We start from the raw sequence: 19,753 nt of genomic DNA, 5'->3' as shown, positions 1-19,753 counted from the left end.
AAAGATTCACGTGTCCCTTTCTGCCTCAGCCACCATTCCAGAGGACTTGAGTCCGTGGTGTGATGAGTTCTGCTTGATAACAGTTCAAACCAGACCAGACCCACACATGTTCATTTTCATCACATGAGTCTGTCAGCCGATAGTCAGGGCAGTGTGTGTGTGTATGTTACACCCGAGTCTTCAACTGCTGGGACACAAGGTCCTGTCGCAGCGGGCAGCCTAGGGAGGCTGACGGGTGCCCTGAAAAGTTTAACGTCTGTGTCTTTGACTGCTAGGATCGGGGTCCTTTCGCGGCGGGCAGCCAACAGGCTGACAGACGCCCCAGAGTTTACAAGGAGAGCTTATTACACCCGTGTCTTTAGCTGCTAGGACCACAGTCCCTCCGCAGCGGGCAGCCTATGGAAGGCTGACAGATGTCCCTACGGATCTGCCCCCTGGAGGCGACACAATCCAAATGCCCAGCTCTGCCTGTATCCCTATGACTGGCTGGAGTTCTTTTAAACTGTGCTTGGTTCTGTTACAGCAACTGAAGGAGTCAGGTTAAAACTTAAGCAGTTACAGGTTTATTAAAGAAGCTTATAAATCAGAAGGTTACAATGGCTATTGCTCTATTTCTTAACTGCTAGCAAATATAGATCTTAAAAATGGTTACAAAGAAAATAAAAATAGAAAATAGAAATAATGGTACCAAGTGACAGCTTAATCTTTAAAGAGCTCTAAGTCTATGTGTACACTTAAGACAAAGGACACATCCAGGTACAATTTTTACCCCCTTCTGTACCTCTCGACTCCAGCGTGTCAGGCCAGGGCTGGTCCCTCAATTCCTCAGAAAGAAGAATACGAGGTGGGCGTCCCCATGGAACCTCGGGAGGCCAGTTACCTAACCCGACCAGCAGATAGATGGTAGATTGACGCTCAGAGTAAGTGTGCTGCTGGACCCATCTTTATACCCATAGGGGCCCGTATCCTCTTTCTTATCTAAGATGCCAAATTGTGTTGGTCCGTCTTTGTGATGCCAGTTCTTACAAGGGAGTTTCAACTTAATTTACACTTGCAAGAGAGAGAACTAAATTGTGAGTACTGGACATTCTTTACTGGGCGGGAGATTCCTCGCCCCCCCGCCCCCGCCTGTGGACGGCTGTGTGTTCGTATCAATATAGGTTTCAGCCAAGGCAGTTCTCGCAGCCTCGAGGTCAACAATTGGCGTATCTCTGTTTATAGCCATCCAGGGTCACAGCAGCCAGCATATCAGGGCCTTCTGTCAAGGCTTCAAAGACTATGCTGATTTTACTGCTCTGAGTGCCCTGTATGCTCCAGGCACCTAAGATGGATGTTACAGGTGGGGGGGGGGGGGGGTCCTGTCTGGTTACAGAGTCAGATGCTACCAGCAGAAGGTCGTGATTCGTTTTTGGTGGTTCGGGTTCTGTAGTTTCTGCATCAGAATGCTGCTCTTTTAAGACTTTTGAAAGCATACTCTACACCAGTGTTTCCCAACCTGGGTCCTGCGGAACCCTGGGGTTCCGCAGACCATTGTCTGGGGTTCTGCAAGAAATCGTGGAATAAACAAATGCAAAAATGTTTTCTTACAATGTAAGCTGACATATATATATATATATATATATAAAACAGCTCTTTACAAATAAATGTTCTTGACAATAATTTAGCAGTAATTGAATTGCGCTCCCCACTGTCAACTTTTTCTGGCCAAGCAAATGTTTTCATAGGTAGGGGTTCCTCGGGATATGAAAAATTACTTTAGAGGTTCCTCCATGGGAAAAAGGTTGGGAATCACTGTGCTACATCTTGTCCTTCTCAGACTTGGGACAGCACTTCAGATTCTTACACCTGGAATTGCTTGCTGTAGCTAACCTTAGAAATCTCACAGTATTGTCATTGTAACGAATAGTCTAGTAGCACCTTAAAGACTAACAAAACATGTAGCTGGCTTTCATGGGCCCACTTCTTCAGATAGCTCATGATACCAGCTACGTGGTTTGTTAGTCTTTAAGATGCTACTAGTCTATTTGCTGTTTCTTACGTTTTTCCTGTTATAGACTAACTCGGCTACCCCTCTGCAGCTTTATATCTTCATTGTGTTATTTCAAATCAGTGGCGAAAGTGTTCTAACAACAAAAATGTGCTGGGCCATCATCCAAGATTGCTATAACATGAAATATATGGCAGAATGGAGGTAAAGCAGAATAGGAAACATATAATCCTCTCCCAAAGAGTTCAACAAGTTTAGTTAATGCATTTTAATGTGCATTATCAGCATGGAAGCAAGTCCTCTGCAATGGTGGCCAAAGCATAAAGGTGCATACAAATGTTCAGTGTATCTTAGCATGTAAATATCTCGCAACACTGGCTACAAAAGTGCCAGGCAAACATTTGTTTTCACTTTCAGGTGATATTGTAAATAAGAGAGCAGCATTATCTCATGTAATATAAACCAATTTGTTTGTCTTAGTGATGGGCAGAACAAGAAGTAGGATTAAGTGGACTTGTAGGCTCTAAAGTTTTACACTTTTTTGGTTTTGAGTACAGTTATGTAACAAAAAAAATCTACATAATCTATATTTGTAAGTTGCACTTTCATGATAAAGAGATGTTCCTGCAGTACTTATATGGGACAAATTGTTTACCATTTTTACAGGGCAAATATTTGTAGTAAAAAATAATATAAATTGAGCACTGTACACTCTATAATCTGTGTTGTAATAGAAATCAATATATTTGAAAATGTAGAAAAATATCCAAAAATATTTAATACATTTCAATTGGTATTTTATTGTTCAACAGTGCAATTAATTACAATTAATTTTTGAATTAATAACATGGGTTAACTTATTTTGAAATAGTTATTTCGGGAGCTATTATTTCAACTTTCAGTATTTTGAAATAATTTCCTCGCGTAGACATGCCTTCAGTGTGACAATTCATTCATTCTCTGTATCTGTGGAAATAATCTTTAAGGTTATTCTAGTGTATTACTGAGTGTTACTTGGGGCTGTATAATATAGCAAAGATGTTATTCTTGCCCCTAAAAGGTTCAAATCGATGTTCTACAATAGCTGAGGAACAAACCCAAGGACACTTGACGTTGCAGTGAGCAGTGAGAAGCTCTTAATGTAGCTCAGGGGCATGAGGCCACACATGGGGGAGGGGCAGGCAGGTCATACCCCCTCTGTTTTTTCAGGCCGCCTCTGATAGGGGGTGCCCAGCAGTGAGGAAGCTGCACTGCCCCTGGCAGCAGCTTTCTCCCTGCTGTTCAGCAGAGTCACTAGAGTGTCGTGCGGACTCCACATTGGACTGGTGCTCCAGGGTCTGCTTTGCCTGCCTGCTCTGCATGGGCTTTAAGCTGCTGGTTTTCATGTTCTCTCTGAAGCAGTAAATGCCCTGGGGTAGTCCTGCCTGCTGTGTCAGTCAGTGCGACAGGGAGACCAGCAGAGCTGCTGGAGTTGGAGCCCCATGCACTGACCGAGGGAGAGGGACACTGGCTGTGGGGTGTTCTCTGCAGGAGGCCCTCTGAGTTGAGAGTCACCCGAACATGTTGCCCCTCAAGGTCAACAGATGCTACAAGGCCCATCGGGGGGGAGGAGAGGGTTGGCACTCGCAAGAGATTTGGGGAGGGCAGAGTGGAATGGCAGTGAGGGTATTTTGTTGAATTTAGATTTCACAGAGCTAGCTGTGTTAGTCTGTTTCAGCAAACACAAGTCCAGTGGCACTTTAAAGACTAACAAATATATTAGGGTATTAGAGCATCCGCTTTCATGAGCTACAACTCACTTCCTCGGAAGGAAGGAAGGAAGGAAGGAATACAGAGCTGGCAGAGCTGTCAAACTCCCATCTCTATATCCTTTTTTTGTCCTTTTCTCTTCAGCATCTGAGGAAGTGAGTTGTAGCTCACGAAAGCTTATGTTCTAACTAGCCGATTAGCCAATCATAAGACAGGATTTTCAGGTCTCTCCTCCACGTCAGTCTTTTCTCCTGAGCTTCCAGTCTCTCGCTCTGTGTCTCTTTCTCTCTCTCTCTCCTCCTCCTCCTGCTTCCCCCCCTCTCTCTCAGCTCTCCTCTGCCTTCTGCCTCTCTCTCCGTCTCTTTCTTTCTCTTCTCTCCCTCCTGCATCTCACTCTCCCTTTCTCTTCTCCTCCTCCTCCTGCCTCTCACTCTCTCTCCACTCTGTCTCTCTCTTTCTCTTCTCCCCCTCCTGCCTCTCACTCTCTCTCTGCTCTCCTCTGTCTCCGTCAGGGATGCATGAGTGGGGTGGGCAGCACCCTGGGATCTGCAGGTGCCCGAGTGAGTCCAGCTCCCCGCCGGCCGATTCCCTCTCCCCTCCACCAGCCAGTTCCTCCTCCTGATTTCCCACGGCCAGCCTCACTGCCCCCGACTCCCACCCCCGACCAGCTTTGCTTCCCACCGGCCGTCCCTCCCCCGTTCTCCCCTGGTCAGCTACTCTGCCTCTGACCCCCCCCATTTTGCTTCCCCCCCCCAGCCAACCCCACTCCTCTCCCAGCCAGTCCCTCCCCCCTCCCGCCCCCGATCAAGGGTGTCGGGTTATTTTTACACCCTACCCCACATCCAGGGGGCAGGGCCATGTATGTCACCGCCTCGTCCCCTTTCCCCTTCCGCCGTGGCGCTCGGCTGAGTTCTGCACCGCTCAGCTGGGCTGCGGCAGGCGAGCAAGCGGAGGCAAGTGGCTGTTTGGGTTCCGCTTGCTCCCCCGCCGTGGCCCAGCTGAGTGGCGCAGAACTCAGCTGAGCACCATGGCAGGAGGCAAAAGCGCTCCCCAGAGGCAAGACTGTAACACTACAGCGTTACAGACTCACAGACATTGGGCTACTATATATATGATACCTTCATAAATGTGTTAGTCTTTAAAATGCCACCGGACTCCTTGTTGTACTTTGTAGAATTTAATTTCTAGTCTGGTTGTTCATTGCATTGTCCAGATTGAGTCATGGGGCTGGGAGAGTTGTTTGTGTGATGAGTTGCTGTTTTGAGAGCATCTGGGAATTAGAAGACTTGCCGTCTTTCATCCACTCACAGATGTAGGATCTCACTCTTGGGACTGCTAGTACTGCAGTTTTCTTGCTTCATAGTTACTTTTCCCTTAAATAGGCAGTGAAAAGCAGCCCCTTGCTGCCTCTTGTGCAGTTTTTTTCCTATTGTATTCTTTTACTTTTATTTCCTTTTTCCCAGGATGCGGCTTTGAAAGTTTTCACCAATGCCAACACCAAGAAACCTTTCATCTGCCCTGAAATTCCATGGTACAAATTCAGTAGTCAACCCTACTTCAGGCGCCAGGGCATTGTAGGAATGCCGGGACCACCAAAGAGTGAGCTTTCATCCTTCTTGTTTCTGAAATACCCCATGGATTCTCCGTTCCCTGATGGGTAGAAATGGGACTGGGATTCAGGCTGGGGAAAGCGCTCAGTCACTCGGGAAAGAACTCTATGAAACCATCTACCCAAAGTGCAACAGCACTCAAAGGTGCCCCATGTTGGAGGCGGGTTACAGAGACTGTATCTCAATGGCATTAGAGAGAGCCTTGACCCAGAGGCAGAGCGAGGGTGTTATGTGCCCCAGGGGCAAAGGAAAAATTTGCACCCCCCCACTCCACCACCACTGTGTGGCAGGGCCCCGAACCTGGTACACGGCTGAGCCTGACCCTGGGAGGAGGGCGGAAGGGAAACTTGTGCCGTATCTTCCCCAACCCCCTCCAGCTTGGGGCTGGGCTCCCGCATGCACTAACCCACCAGTGGAGATGGAGGAGGGTTGAGCTAGGAGCAGAGAGGCGGGGAGGAGGCTCCAGCTGCCAGGGGCAGGCGGAGTAGGAGCAGGCGAGCCGAGGAATGACAGGGGGAGCAGAGGTGGACTAAATTGGCACCTCCCTAGCATGGTGCCCAGGGGCATCTGACCCCTCCAGCCCCCACGCTACACCACTGCTCCTCCCTCCTGCAGATCTATCATCTTTGCATGTGCAAGATCTGTGAGAGCTGTCCCATGCATCTGCAGTTAGTGTCTGTGGTGCCTGCTTCTGGGTGGTGTCTCAATGCTGCCACATTCACCTCCAAAGAGGGGGCTTCCCAAAGCAGGCCCTTGCTGCTGACCCCCAAGGCATCCACAGGTCCAGTCTCCTTTCAATGGGCGCACTTCCCAGGGCTCATTGATCTTGGATCTGGCTTCCATCCCCTCTCCAACCCTTGCAACTGCCCAGAAGTGCTCACCTTCTGCCTTATCCCTTCCCACCTCATTCACCCCACAGGGACAGTCTCTGCCTCACTTGTTTTAGGATCTGTTCTACCAAGACGTAAAGTTTCCATGTAAAAGGACTCAATACAAAGCTAAAAACTTCAATGAGAGAATGATTAATACAGAGACGTGTCTACACCTGCTGCAGGGAGACACCCTGCCTGCCTCCACACCTCTCCCCCTGAATCTACAGCCCCATCACAGAGTGGGGGAGGGGAAGGAAAGAGGCTGAGGCCCATCCAATGGGACTGACGCAGTCATGAGCAAGCCATGCCCGGGAGCCATTCCCCTGTCCATTGCTGGTGCTGTTTTGCTTCAGGCACGCTGAAATGCAGTCACCTCTGGGGTGGGCTGACAGTTGTTTAACACCTGCACAAGGGGTTTCAGGCAGGGGGCAGTGCGAGCTGCCTTCCTGCAGAGCTCCCATCAGAACCACTGGGTACGTCTAGACTACAGGGTTTTGTCAACAGAAGTTTTGTCGACAGATACTGTAGACAAAGCTTCTGTCGACAAAGAGCATCTAGACTACAGCCAGTTCTGTCAACAAAGCAAGCCACATTGTCGACATAACAGTGTGGACGCAAAGGACAGTGTAGATGCAATAATGCCTTCTATCGACAGAACTCTGTCAACAAAAGGTGTTATTCCTCATAAAATGAGGTTTACATACGTCGACCAAACTGCTGAGTTTTGTCGACGTTATGTCGACTGTCACATTACTGAATTGGAGGGAAGCAGCCAGATCGCTGCTGCACCCCTAGGTGGGGGTGTTGGCCCCAGAAATTGGTATAAAAGGGGGCCATGTGGGTTATTGAATGGGAGCTTATTGTTTGCTGATCCTGTGTACGCTATTTATGTGAGGGTATGTCTACACTAGAAAGTTAGTTCGAACTAATGGACGTTAGTTCAAACTAACTTTCCTAGGCGCTACACTAGCGCTCCGTTAGTTCGAACTTAATTCGAACTAACGGAGCGCTTAGTTCGAACTAGGTAAACCTCATTTTACGAGGACTAACGCCTAGTTCGAACTAGCTAGTTCGAACTAAGGGCTGTGTAGCCCTTTAGTTCGAACTAGTGGGAGGCTAAGGCTTCCCAGGTTTCCCTGGTGGCCACTCTGGCCAACACCAGGGAAACTCTATTGCCCCCCTCCCGGCCCCGGAGCCCTTAAAGGGCCACGGGCTGGCTACTCACTTTGTGCCAGTTGCAAGGCTGCAAGCACCCGTGCCTGCACAGCCTGCACCTGCCACACCATGAGCCAGCCATCCGAGGGCTCCCAGCCCTCCACTGCTCCCCACGACCAGCCTGGCGGCTCCCGGGAGCCTGCCCGGGGGCGCAAAAGGCGGGCGCCCGCCTGGTCAAGTGCGGAGATCGTGGACCTCATCGAGGTTTGGGGGGAAGCCTCCAATGTCCACGATCTCCGCACTAGCCACCGGAACGCGGCCGTCTACGGACGCATGGCTGCCAGTCTGGCCGCCAGGGGCCACCAGCGCAGCTGGGAGCAGGTGCGCTGCAAAATTAAGGACTTGCGGCAGTCCTACTCCCGGGCCTGCCTGCCAGGGGCTGACCCGGAGGCCTGCCCCCACTTCCATGCCCTGGACCGCATCCTGGGGCCTCATGCCGTCCCTGCCCCCCGGGACGTGATTGACCCCGGGGCAGAGGGACCGCTCCTGGAGACGGAGGAGGAGGAGGAGGGCTCTGAGAGCCAGGAGCCTGCCGCCAGCCTGCCCAGGACCCGGGACCCCCGAGGCACCCCACAGAGCCGCTCGCCTGCATCATCAGAGGCCGGGGAGGCGTCCACCTGTGAGTACCCTCGTGTTCCCCTTATGTGTACGGGGGGCTGGGGTGAGAGGGAGCCCCGGGACCGTGCGCCTGGGCCTTGCCCACCACGGAGCAGCAGCTGGGGATCCTGCAGGGGCCCTGGCCTTGCAGAGGGGAGCTGGGTTTCACACACCTGGGCCCCTGGGGTAATTGACCGCTGGTCTTCTTGCACCACAGCTGCAGCACCGGGGCCTGCAGGGCGCACCACACCGCCTGCAGCAGCCGCCCGCGCCCGGGCAAGCAGGACAGCCAGGAACCAGGAGGACTACCAGAGGCGGCATCTCCGGTTCCTGGACCGACAGCTCCGTCTCCAGGACCACTGGGTCCAGGAGGACCTCAGGCTGCGCCAGAGGAGTCTGGAGGCCCTGGAGGAGCAGGGCCGTGCCCTGCGAGGCCACCTCCAGAGCCTGCTGGACCGCTTTCCATTTCCTCCTCCCCCTGCTCCCCCTCTTGCTCCCCCTCTTGCTCCCCCTGCTCCCCCTCTTTCTCCCCCTCTTGCTCCCCCTGCTCCTCCTGCTTCCGCTCCTGCTTCCGCTCCTGCTTCCTCCACACCCCCTGTCCTCTCTGCCCCCCCCTCCACAACCATTCCCCACCGACGCCCCCGGACCCGCAGTGTGGCGAGACGGGAGAGGCAGCCGGACTCCCACCCCTGAGCTTTCCTTTCCCTTCCTCCCTTCCCTCCCCTCCCCTTCCAGCTCCCTCGTCCCAGGTTTCCCCCTCCCTTCTCCCACCTTCATTCCTCCCTCCCCCACCCCAGTTCTGTGAAATAAACAGACGTTTTTGTTTGAAAAACAGGTGTCTTTATTTGACAGTAGGTAGGGAGGGGAAAGGGGAAGGGGGGGGTAGGGTGGAAGAAGGCCCCGGTGGGGCATGCAGGGAGAGGTCAGTCCTCCTCCTCCTCCAGGAAGCTCTCCCGCAGGGCTTCCCGGATCCGGACGGCCCCCCGCTAGGCTTCCCGGACAGCGGCGGTGCGGGGCTGACCGTAGTGTCCAGCCATGCGGTCAGCCTCAGCCATCCAGGCTGGCAGGAAAGCCTCCCCCTTCCGCTCACACAAATTGTGGAGCACACAACATGCCGCCACCACGGGAGGGATGTTGTGCTCGGCCAGGTCCAGACGGGTGAGGAGGCATCGAAAGCGGGCTTTCAGTCGCCCAAAGGCCCCCTCCACCACGATGCGGGCCCTGCTCAGCCTGTTATTGAAGGCCTGGCGGGAGGGATTGAGGTGCCCCGTGTAGGGCTTCATGAGCCACGGCTGCAGTGGGTAGGCGGCATCCCCCACCAGGCAGACGGGCATGTCCACGTCCCCGACCCTGATGTGGCGGTCGGGGAAGAAGGTCCCGTCCTGCAGCCGCTGGCACACGGAGGAGTTGCGGTACACCCGGGCGTCGTGTGCTTTGCCGGACCAGCCCACATTTATGTCCATGAACTGTCCCCGGTGGTCACACACGGCCTGCAGGATGACGGAGAAGTACCCCTTGCGGTTCACGTACCGGGACGCCTGGTGTTCCGGGGCACGGATGGGGATGTGCGTCCCGTCGATGGCCCCCCCGCAGTTGGGGAAGCCGAGGGCGCCGAATCCCCGGATGACGGCATCCGGGTCGGCAAGGCGGACCACCCTGCGGAGCAGCACCCGGTTGATGGCCTTGACCACCTGCGGAGAGAGACACAGCAAAGCGTCAATCAGTGGGGCGCCCGGGTGGCTGGGAGCGTGCGTGCCCTGGCAGTGCCCCGCGCCCCACTCCCGGAAGCAACCCCCCTGGCGGCGTGTAGTACGGCCGGGACAGCCCGACCCCTCTGGTGCGGGGCGCCTTCGCCTCCTCCCGCCCCCCCTTTGTCCCTGGGGCGGCCCATCCCCTCCTCGCAGCCCCCCTCCCCCCCGGCTCGGTGGCCGACGAGCGCCGTACCTGCATGAGCACTGCTCCGACAGTGGATCGCCCCACGCCGAACTGGTTCCCGACGGATCGGTAGCTGTCCGGCGTGGAGAGCTTCCAGAGGGCGATGGCCACCCGCTTCTGGAGGGGGATGGCGGGCCTCATGCGAGTGTCCCTTCTTTGCAGGGCAGGGGCGAGCCACTCGCAGAGCTCCAGGAAGGTGTCCCTCCTCATCCTAAAGTTCTGGGTCCACTGTCGGTCGTCCCAGCGCTCCAGGACGATGCGGTCCCACCAGTCGCTGCTGGTGTCCAGACGCCAGATGCGGCGGGGCACGCTGGTGCCGGGGCGCCGCCGCGGCTCCTCCACGGCCCCCAGGGCGGCCAGGCGGAGAGGCAGGGGGCTGACGTTCCCCAGGTGGTGCCAGGCAGCCTCGAGCCATTGGTGGCAGGCTTGCAGCAGCAAGTCCAGAACGTGCACCAGAAGGTGCAGGGCGAGCCGTGGCTCCATGTTGCCACCTGCGGCGGTCCCCCCCGAAGGGAAGCACCGACACAGACGGGCACAGAGACCGACGCTTTGCTGTCCCTCGGCGAGGTTGGCAAGCAAGCAGGAAAAGCTGAGAACCGGCTGTCCAGGGGGGTCCCTTTAAGCACGAGCCTCAGATAGCCTCAGACAGCAGCCACACAAAGCAACTGCTGACCTGATGCCCTGCCAGAACCGGTTTCAGCTGCCCTTAAATGCCCCCCTGCGTCCAATCAGTGTGGACGCGCTAGTTCGAACTAGCAAAACGCTAGTTCGAACTAGTTTTTAGTTCTAGATGCGCTAGTTCGAACTAGCTTAGTTCGAATTAACTAATTCGAACTAAGTTAGTTCGAACTAGCGCTGTAGTGTAGACGTACCCTGAGTGTATAATGTCTGTGTGTGTAGGTAGGAATCTGTAATCTGTGTGGAAGCTGAATATTTCTCTGAATGTGGTTGAGCATTGCTATGGACGGGCTGATTAGCGAGGCCCTGTGGGACAATGGCACTCGATGGGCCAAGGACACACCTAAAGCAGGAGGGAGGAGACCTAAGAGCTGCCAGCAGAGAGAGGCTGAGGGCCAGGTGACTGGCTGCATACAAGGAGAGGCCAGGAAGGAGGTATAAAGAGGCCATGTGGTAGATGCCATTTTGTTCTCAGCTCAGCACTTCATCCCAGAGGCGGCATTGCAGGGATCGAAGAGCCCGGAAGACCTGTGAACCCATCCTGACCCTAGGATGTGCAACAAGAACTTTTAAACCATCAGCTGTAACATCTCTGCTGGAGCCTGCATCGAGGACTGGGAGATTCGGTGCATGTAACGTACTATTCTTTAACAACCTGACTCTCATGCTTTTCTTTCTTGTGATAATAAACCTTTAGATATAGATGCTAAAGGATTGGCCCAGCGTGATTTGTGGGTAAGGTCCAGAGGGTAAATTGACCAGGGATCTGTGGCTGGTTTCTTGGAACCGGACAGAACTTGTTCGGGGTAGGTGGGATTGGATGCTAGGACCCCCCCACCTGTGTATAGGCCCGGGGCCATCTGGGGCATGGATATTGCTGGGGTGCCGGAGGGGTTTTGCTCATGAGGCTTCAGGCAGGCAGCTGAAGCGCTCTGTGGGACTGGTTTGTGGCCTGTTTGGAGAGGTCACCAGTCTGGGGGCTGTAAGGAGCCCAGGATTTGAGCAATTCGCTCTGAGCGGACGCCCTCAGCTGTGCCCAGACGCGGCCCGGTCCGTCACAGTGGCGTAGTCGGCAGGATCCACAGATCTTGGTCAATTTTGCTTTGGGATCAGGACCCCACGCTGTCTAAATTTGATTTTTGGTGTTGAGAGTTTGGTTAGTTAAAGAGCCACTGCAATGAGCCAGGGACTATATGAGGGTATGTCTACACTACCCCGCTAGTTCGAACTAGCGGGGTAATGTATGCATACCGCACTTGCTAATGAAGCCCGGGATTTGAATTTCCCGGGCTTCATTAGCATAAGCGGGGAGCGGCCATTTTTAAATCCCCGCTGCTTCGAACCCCGTGTAGCGCGGCTACACGGGGCTCGAACTAGGTAGTTCGGACTAGGGTCCTATTCCGAACTACCGGTACTCCTCGTGAAACGAGGTGTACCGGTAGTTCGGAATAGGCACCCTAGTCCGAACTACCTAGTTCGAGCCCCGTGTAGCCGCGCTACACGGGGTTCGAAGCAGCGGGGATTTAAAAATGGCCGCTCCCCGCTTATGCTAATGAAGCCCGGGAAATTCAAATCCCGGGCTTCATTAGCAAGTGCGGTATGCATACATTACCCCGCTAGTTCGAACTAGCGGGGTAGTGTAGACATACCCTGAGAGTCTGGGCAAAAGTGCTCTGAAGGATTTGTGCTTGGGGAGAGGCATTGCCTTTAGGAAAAGGGCCTCTAAACTAGATCTGGTAGTGTTGTTACTAACCAGAGATGTGGATGAAAGGGATCAGAAGCGAGCCAAGGAGGCTGCTGAAAGAAGGCAGAAGGCAGATGAAGAAATTGCTAAGAGAAAGCAGGAGATGGATCGGGAACTTGAGATGAGAAAAGCAGAACATGCAGAGAGAATGGAAGAGCATGCAAAGAAGATGGCCCTAGCCAAGGAGGAAAATGCTAGACTTGACCTCCAGCTTAAGAGACTAAAAGAACAAGAGAGACTGTATTCTCCTGAAGGTTCAATGTATAACTCTGTGGGTATGCGGTGCGCTTATGATATGGCAGACGTATTTTGCCCAGCTGATGTGATGACCCAACCCCAAAGCATGTGTGAATGCAAACCTTTTGTGTTACCTGTAGCTAACAGGGAGGTTTGGGAAGGGGGTGCATGTGGGTATGGAAAGTTTCCTGGAGCTGGTCAGTCTCCCTGTAACCAAGGGGAAAGTATCTCTACATGTGTGCCTGTGGCAGATGGCTGTGTGTCTGTGCAGGGGGGCGGTGAGCCTGTGGGTGAGGGCCCGTCTGATGCCTCAGAGGTGAGGCTGGAATTAAAACCAGGGCAGGAAGAGCCCAGAAGTCAGGGAAATGTTTCTATGGGGCAGTCTGGAGTGGCTGGCCAGAGCGGAGTTTTAGTTGAGGAGTTGTTGGCTGGTGAGGTTTGTGGAATTGAACCTGCACAAGCTGAAATTGAGTTGTGTGAAGCACAGTGTGTGCAAGCTGGCAGTTTGGCTGGTGGAAGTAGCAGTGGGGCAGTAAAGGAAGCTGTCCCAGTGGCTAGCTGTATGCCTGAAATTAGCCAGGGGTGTTGGGACAAGGGAGAAGCTGTCTCTGGTTGTCTGTCTGAGTGTGGGGAGGAGTTTCTTCCTGTGTCTGAGGAAGGTGCCCCACAGCCTGTGATGGCTTAGAGCAGTGCTAATGTCCTGGAGCTGGGTCTGGAGATGGCTAAGGCCCAGAAAGGAGGTGGCTCTAAGTTTGTATCTGCTGGGAAGGAGGATGCTGTGACTTGGGTAGATCCAGGCAGTGTCTTGCCAGAACCCCAGAGACCAGACAGTGGTGACACTGATGTTGTGCCTGATGCTGCTGTGTTGCTGGCAGAGGGGGGAGCGACTCTGTGGGACCAGGGTGACCCCTTAGCCCAGGCACAAGGAGAGAATGGGGGCATGTTAACTCTGGAGCCTAATGATGGTGTGGACGTTTACAGCCATCTAGAGAGCTGCGAAGGGGGAGAAGGTGCCTCTGACCCTGTATCTTGTGGGTCTGTCTGTGTGCCTGAGAGGGGATTGTTTGTGAATCCACCAGAGGGGCTGGAGATGACTCAGGGAGTAAGGGAATTGCAGGAGGAGTTGGTTGTGGCTCAGCAGGGCAAGGCTGCTGCAGAGCCAGGGAAGGGTGAACTGTTGCTTAAGGAAGCTCATAGGGAGGAGAGTCCTGGCAGTGCTTGTAGCAAGCAGTTTGCAGTGACTGAGGGAGGTGACAGGGCCTTGCTTGGAAAAGGCATTCAAGGGAAGGCTCTGCCTGTAAAGGGCAGTGGCTTGTTGTGTGAGGCACTTGTTGCAGTGCCTGCTGGACAGAATTTGTCTGTTAACAGTGACTCCACTGACTTGGGTTTAGAGAAACCCAGTGTGGATGGTGTTGGAGAGGTCTCGGAGGGACTGAGGGTTGTTCCAGATGAGGCAGGAACATCCAGAGAACTGGAGCAGGCTGCTAACCCAGTGACTGTGTGTGACACTGGGAAGCCAGTGTCTTTGGGACAGGATTATTCCCAGGTGAATGAGGAGAGTGGGAAGTTAGTGTCTCTGATTCAGGGGAAGGACTGTGTAGCTAAGTATGCAGAGCAGAACAGCTGTGTGGTCACTCTCCCTAGGATGCAGGAGATGGCAGTTACGCTCCCATCTCTGGACACTGTGGACACTCATACTCAATCAGGGAGGTTGATATCTGGTTCCATGTGGAAACAGAGGTTAGAGAGGGACAGAGGAGAGACTTGGGAGTCTACAGCTTACTGCTGTTACCCCACTGAGTGGGGGAAGGGGGAGAATTCCAGGGCCATTGTGAGCCAGGGAGTCACGCCCAGCCAGCCCTTTGTCTTGGTCAGGCCAGAGGTTTCAGGCCTGGGGCCCAGAGGACAAGGGGGAGGGGCAGGACTTGCTTTGTCAAAGAAGATTTGCAGTTTAAACCTGAGGGGCCAAAACTGCAATGGTGTGGGGCCAGAGAAGGGGCATGATGGAGAATGTCAGTATACACCTGGGATAGGATTGTTCTTGTTACTGATGTTAATTCTTGTAACCAATGTATTATTGTTGCAGAGAGATGTAAAGGTATACAATGGGCACGATCTGATACCATGTAATCTGTCCGGAGATGTACCAAAGGACAGACGGTATATAAGGGGACATTGTGATGTTGCTAGTTCATGGTTAATGCTTGTAACTAGTCTTGGAACGTTTTACAGGAAAAAAGGGGTTCCAGCCAGAAGGTCCTGTGTGAAAAGGGAAACTGAGGCACGCCACCATTTTGTTTTCGTGGCTAAGTGCAAAAATGCCTACACGATTTGGGGTGAGAATACCCGCATTCACACAATGTTAATTGTGGTTCAGAGAGTTGCCAGAGCTGGCCTGGATAAATTCGCTATTTTCTTCAGCTCAGGCCAAAATCACCTGACACACTTAGGGATCATGCCGCAGAAGCAGATCCAAGTAGCTGTGGTTTTTAGCAAGTTATACCTTGGGTTGGTGAGACAGTGCAAGGACATGGTTGTCAATAGGGCAGACCTTGCAATAATGAAGCCTATTTTAGGCACACTGGGTTCTCATACTCTCATTCAGCTCTATACTGTTGTTTCTGCCATTGGGTAGAACGTGATGACACAGAGCCAAAGCATAGGGAGGCCTGTGATGCCCTCAGTGATGTTACTGGCATCACTTCCTGCATCAATTTTGCGTTGGGGGTGTCACATTACCAAATTTGAGGGAAGCAGCCAGATCGCTGCTGCACCCATAGGTGGGGGTGTTGGCCCCAGAAATTGGTATAAAAGGGGGCCATGTGAGTTATTGAATGGGAGCTTATTGTTTGCTGATCCTGTATATGCTATTTATGTGAGTGTATAATGTCTGTGTGTGTAGGTAGGAATCTGTAATCTGTGTGAAAGCTGAATATTTCTGAGAATGTGGTTGAGCATTGCTATGGACAGGCTGATTAGCGAGGCCCTGTGGGACAATGGCACTCGATGGGCCAAGGACACACCTAAAGCATGAGGGCGGAGACCTAAGAGCTGCCAGCAGAGAGAGGCTGAGGGCCAGGTGACCTGCTGCATACAAGAAGAGGCCAGGAAGGAGGTATAAAGAGGCCATGTGGTAGATGCCATTTTGTTCTCAGCTCAGCACTTCATCCCAGAGGCAGCATTGCAGGGATCGAAGAGCCTGGAAGACCTGTGAACCCATCCTGATCCTAGGATGTGCAACAAGAACTTTTAAACCAGTCGAGGACTGGGAGATTCGGTGCATGTAACGTACTATTCTTTAACAACCTGACTCTCATGCTTTTCTTTCTTGTGATAATGAACCTTTAGATGTTAGATGCTAAAGGATTGGCCCAGCGTGATTTGTGGGTAAGGTCCAGAGGGTAAATTGACCAGGGATCTGTGGCTGGTTTCTTGGAACAGGACAGAACTTGTTCGGGGTAGGTGGGATTGGGTGCTAGGACCCCCCACCTGTGTATAGGCCCGGGGCCATCTGGGGCACGGATATTGCTGGAGTGTCGGAGGGGTTTTGCTCATGAGGCTTCAGGCAGGCTGCTGAAGTGCTCTGTGGGACTGGTGTGTGGCCTGTTTGGAGAGGTCACCAGTCTGGGGGCTGTAAGGAGCCCCGGATTTCAGCAATTCGCCCTGAGCGGACGCCCTCAGCTGTGCCCAGACGTGGCCCGGTCCGTCACATCGACATAACTCAAAGGCAGTGTGGACGCAGGTATAGTTTTGTCGACAAAAGTCCACTTTTGTCGACAAAACCCTGTAGTCTAGACACACCCACTGTGCCCTCCTGGCTAGGAAAATAATAAACAGGAAGATTGTAAATTAACCCACCCATTCTCGTGTCCCCTAGACAGGGAATGAACCATCCACATTAGGCCCCAGCTGGAGTATTGTGTCCAGTTCTAGGTGCCACATTTCAGTAAAAATGTGGAGAAACTTGAGGAGGTCCAGAGGAGAGCAACACAAATGATGAAAGGTCTAGAGAACATGACGTGTGAGGCAAGGCTGAAAGAATTGGCCTTGTTTAGCTTGGAAAAGAGAAGACTGAAAAGAGACATGAGAGCAGCTTTCAAGTATCTAAAAGAGTATCGTAAGGAAGAGGAAGAAAAATTGTTCTCCTTGGCCTCTGGGGATAGGACAAGAAGCAATGGGCTTAAATTGCAGCAAGGGAGGTTACGTTGGACATTAGGAAAAACTTCCTGCCTGTCAGGGGGATTAATCACCGGAATAAATTGCCTAGTGAGATTGCAGAATCTCCATCACTGGAGATATTTAAGAGCAGGTTAGACAGACACCTGTCAGGGATGAGCTAGAGAACTCAACTTTGGAAGCCCCGGGGGCCACAAGGATACTCACAGAACATGCTGAGGGCCTCAACTTAAATGTGATTACATATACAAGCAACTATATATGCAAATAACTTCTTTCACACTCACAGGCATGAATACAAAGATTAAGGCAAGACTATACAATGCACAGGCCCCATTTAAGTCAGTTCTGCTGATATTCGTCATCACCCTTCCCTCCTCTTTTTATAACCAACTCCCTACCCCAAAGGCAAAACGGCAAGCAAACTCAAACTCTGATGAGCTGCCTCTGGAGTCAGGGCATGCAGCTTAAGAAGACCTCAAGTATGAAATCCAGGGGTTTCAAACTAGGGAACCCCTCATAAATGGTGTGCTTGCCCATGCTGCCCTTGACAGGGCTTCTTCTCCTCTACTGGCACCTCATTGATGGAGCACTTGAAGTTCAGGTCACAAATATGCACTAGCCAATTTTGACCAAGAGTCACTCTTAAGAGTTTTTCACCAGCCGCAGAGAAAATCTGTAGTTTCCCCAAATTCCACCAGAACCTGAAGTACCAAGAGCACTGGCTTATGTGGAAAGCATGGATACAGAATGTATATCTGCACCTTGATCCACAAAAATGAGCTGCGGACGTCTGTGGGTATCACATTGACATCCAGTAATATCTGCAAATTTGCGGGGTTTCAGATTCAAATTTGTGTCTGCATCTGCATCCATATCTGCAAGAATCAGCCAAGGATATCCACATGCATATCTGCAGATGAGGATACCCACAGATATGAAATGAATATCCATGGATTATCTGGGGTCTATTCATATGAAATAACATAAAAAATTGAGTGTTGTGTGTCTGATACTGTGAGGGGAGGAGTGTTGGTGTTTGTGAGGGCAGGGAATTGCTGCCTACGGATATATGGCGGAGGGATGTTGGGGGGGTGAGAGAACAGAGTTGCTGTGCCTAAGGCTGTACAGGGGAGGGGTGTTGGTGTGTTTGAGGGGAGGACATTGCTGAATTGAAGGCTCTATGGGGAGAGGTGTTGGTGTGTGTTTGAGGTAGGGTTGCCAAGTGTCCAGTTTTGAACCGGACATTCCGGTATTTGAGCTTTCTGTCCAGGAAACAAACGGCAAAAATACTGGACATAGAAATGTCCGGTATTTTCTAATTAAGTAAGTTTTATTATTATCATGAGTATCAGTACATAGCTGCGTACGGCCTGGCTGGCAAACATGCTCACGCTGCGTGTTTACGCAACTACACGGGAGAGAGGAGAGAAGGGGCTGGGGGTGGCCTGGGCAGCACCCCAGGATCTGCGTGCGCCTGGGCCAGCCCCGCTTCCCACCAGCCAGTTCCCCCTCCCGCCCCCCCGACCCAGATTCCCCCAGCCAGCCCCGCTCCCCACAACCCCTTCCCAGCCAGCCCTGCTTCCTGCCGGCCTGTTCTCCCCCCGGCTAGCCCCACTCCTCCCAACTCCTTCCTGGCCAGCCCGGTTCCCCTCCCGGCTGGACCCCCCACTCCCAAACTGAGATCAAGTGTGTCTACTATTTTTTCAAACCATCTGGTACCCTAGTTTGAGGGGAGGGCGTTGCTGTGGCTAAGGCTGCATGGGGGAGGGGTGTGGGCGTGGGGGGGGGAGGGCGTTGCTGTGGCTAAGGCTGCATGGGGGAGGGGTGTGGGCGTGGGGGGGGGAGGGCGTTGCTGTGGCTAAGGCTGCATGGGGGAGGGGTGTGGGTGTGGGGGGGGAGGGCGTTGCTGTGGCTAAGGCTGCATGGGGGAGGGGTGTGGGTGTGGGGGGGAGGGCGTTGCTGTGGCTAAGGCTGCATGGGGGAGGAGTGTGGGGGGAGGGCATTGCTGTGGCTAAGGCTGCATGTGGGAGGGATGTGGAGGTGTGGGGGGGAGGAGGCAGGGGTGGGTGTGGTTGACGTGGAGGGGCCAGGGCGCCGGGTGCTGCTGCCCGTATGTGGGCGGTTTGGTGAGGGGAAGAACAGCAGTGCCCTGAAAGCGGCGTTTGGGAAAGGAAGGGCCTGGAGCTGCCTGTGTGGGGGTGACGGTTTCACACTCTCTTGTGCACTTTCCTAATCCCCTCTCTGACAGTCGAAATGGTGATACCGCACGTGGACATGGACACTGCTCATATAGCTAACGCCCTGCCAGAGCCAGCGCCCAGCGCCCAGGCGGAGCCGGCGCCGCGTGTGTACTTCCCAGAGACGTGGCTGTGGGACCTGGTCCCTGTGGGGTGAGTGAGGGGCACTGCAGACCTTTCTATGGCGTTACCTCCACGGCTGCCCCTCTGAAGCAGTGGTCCCCAAACTTCCCAGGGTGGCCCCCCCCTTACCACTGTCCACCCCCTCCTCCTCCCTCTTGCGCCGGGCCAGAAGCGAGGCAGCCACTCTTGGGGGGGAGCGGGGAGCAATTAGGGGGACCTGGGGCCATGAGGAGCATCAGGGATGGAAACACAGCCAGGCCATGGGGGGTGGGGGAGCTGGCAGCCGGGCCCATAGCCGGGAGCATCTCTTCTCCCAGCCCTGCCCCTGCACCCAGCCTCAGCCCTGGGCCAGGAACAGAGCCGAGCCGAGCAGTCCGAAGGCAGGGCCAGGAGCAGAGCCACAGCTGAGCTGCATTGGGAGAGGGCTGGTGGTGCTCCCTCCTCGTTGCAAATGGGGTGGTCTATGCAGACTATGACGCATCTACACGCGGCAAGTTAAATCAGGCGACCAGCATTTTAAAATCGCAACCAGCCACGAATATGCTAATCAAGCGCGGGATATTTAAATCCCACGCTTCATTAGCTACTTT

General features: G+C 53.4%; 2 protein-coding genes across 2 annotated transcripts in view; both read left to right on the top strand.

Moving 5' to 3' along the window:
• LOC102461409 (alpha-2-macroglobulin-like protein 1) overlaps nt 1-19,753 on the top strand; it is a 71,634-nt gene that overhangs the window by 33,836 nt on the left and 18,045 nt on the right. Inside the window, exons 17-18 of the mRNA XM_075911657.1 lie at nt 5,200-5,335; nt 19,052-19,193. Coding sequence (XP_075767772.1) covers nt 5,200-5,335; nt 19,052-19,193 — 278 coding nt within the window. The remainder of the gene's footprint in view (nt 1-5,199; nt 5,336-19,051; nt 19,194-19,753) is intronic.
• Nucleotides 5,342-8,836, top strand: LOC142821027 (uncharacterized). The gene is made up of 2 exons (XM_075911659.1): nt 5,342-8,052; nt 8,248-8,836. Exons 1-2 carry the CDS (start codon nt 7,503-7,505, stop codon nt 8,721-8,723), a joined length of 1,026 nt encoding a protein of 341 aa, XP_075767774.1. The 5' UTR covers nt 5,342-7,502; the 3' UTR covers nt 8,724-8,836.

The sequence above is a fragment of the Pelodiscus sinensis genome, chromosome 29, assembly GCF_049634645.1.
Source record: "Pelodiscus sinensis isolate JC-2024 chromosome 29, ASM4963464v1, whole genome shotgun sequence".
Taxonomy (NCBI): Eukaryota; Metazoa; Chordata; order Testudines; family Trionychidae; genus Pelodiscus; species Pelodiscus sinensis.
The sequence above is the reverse complement of the archived record's forward strand: the minus strand, read 5'-3'. Positions and strand labels throughout refer to the sequence as shown.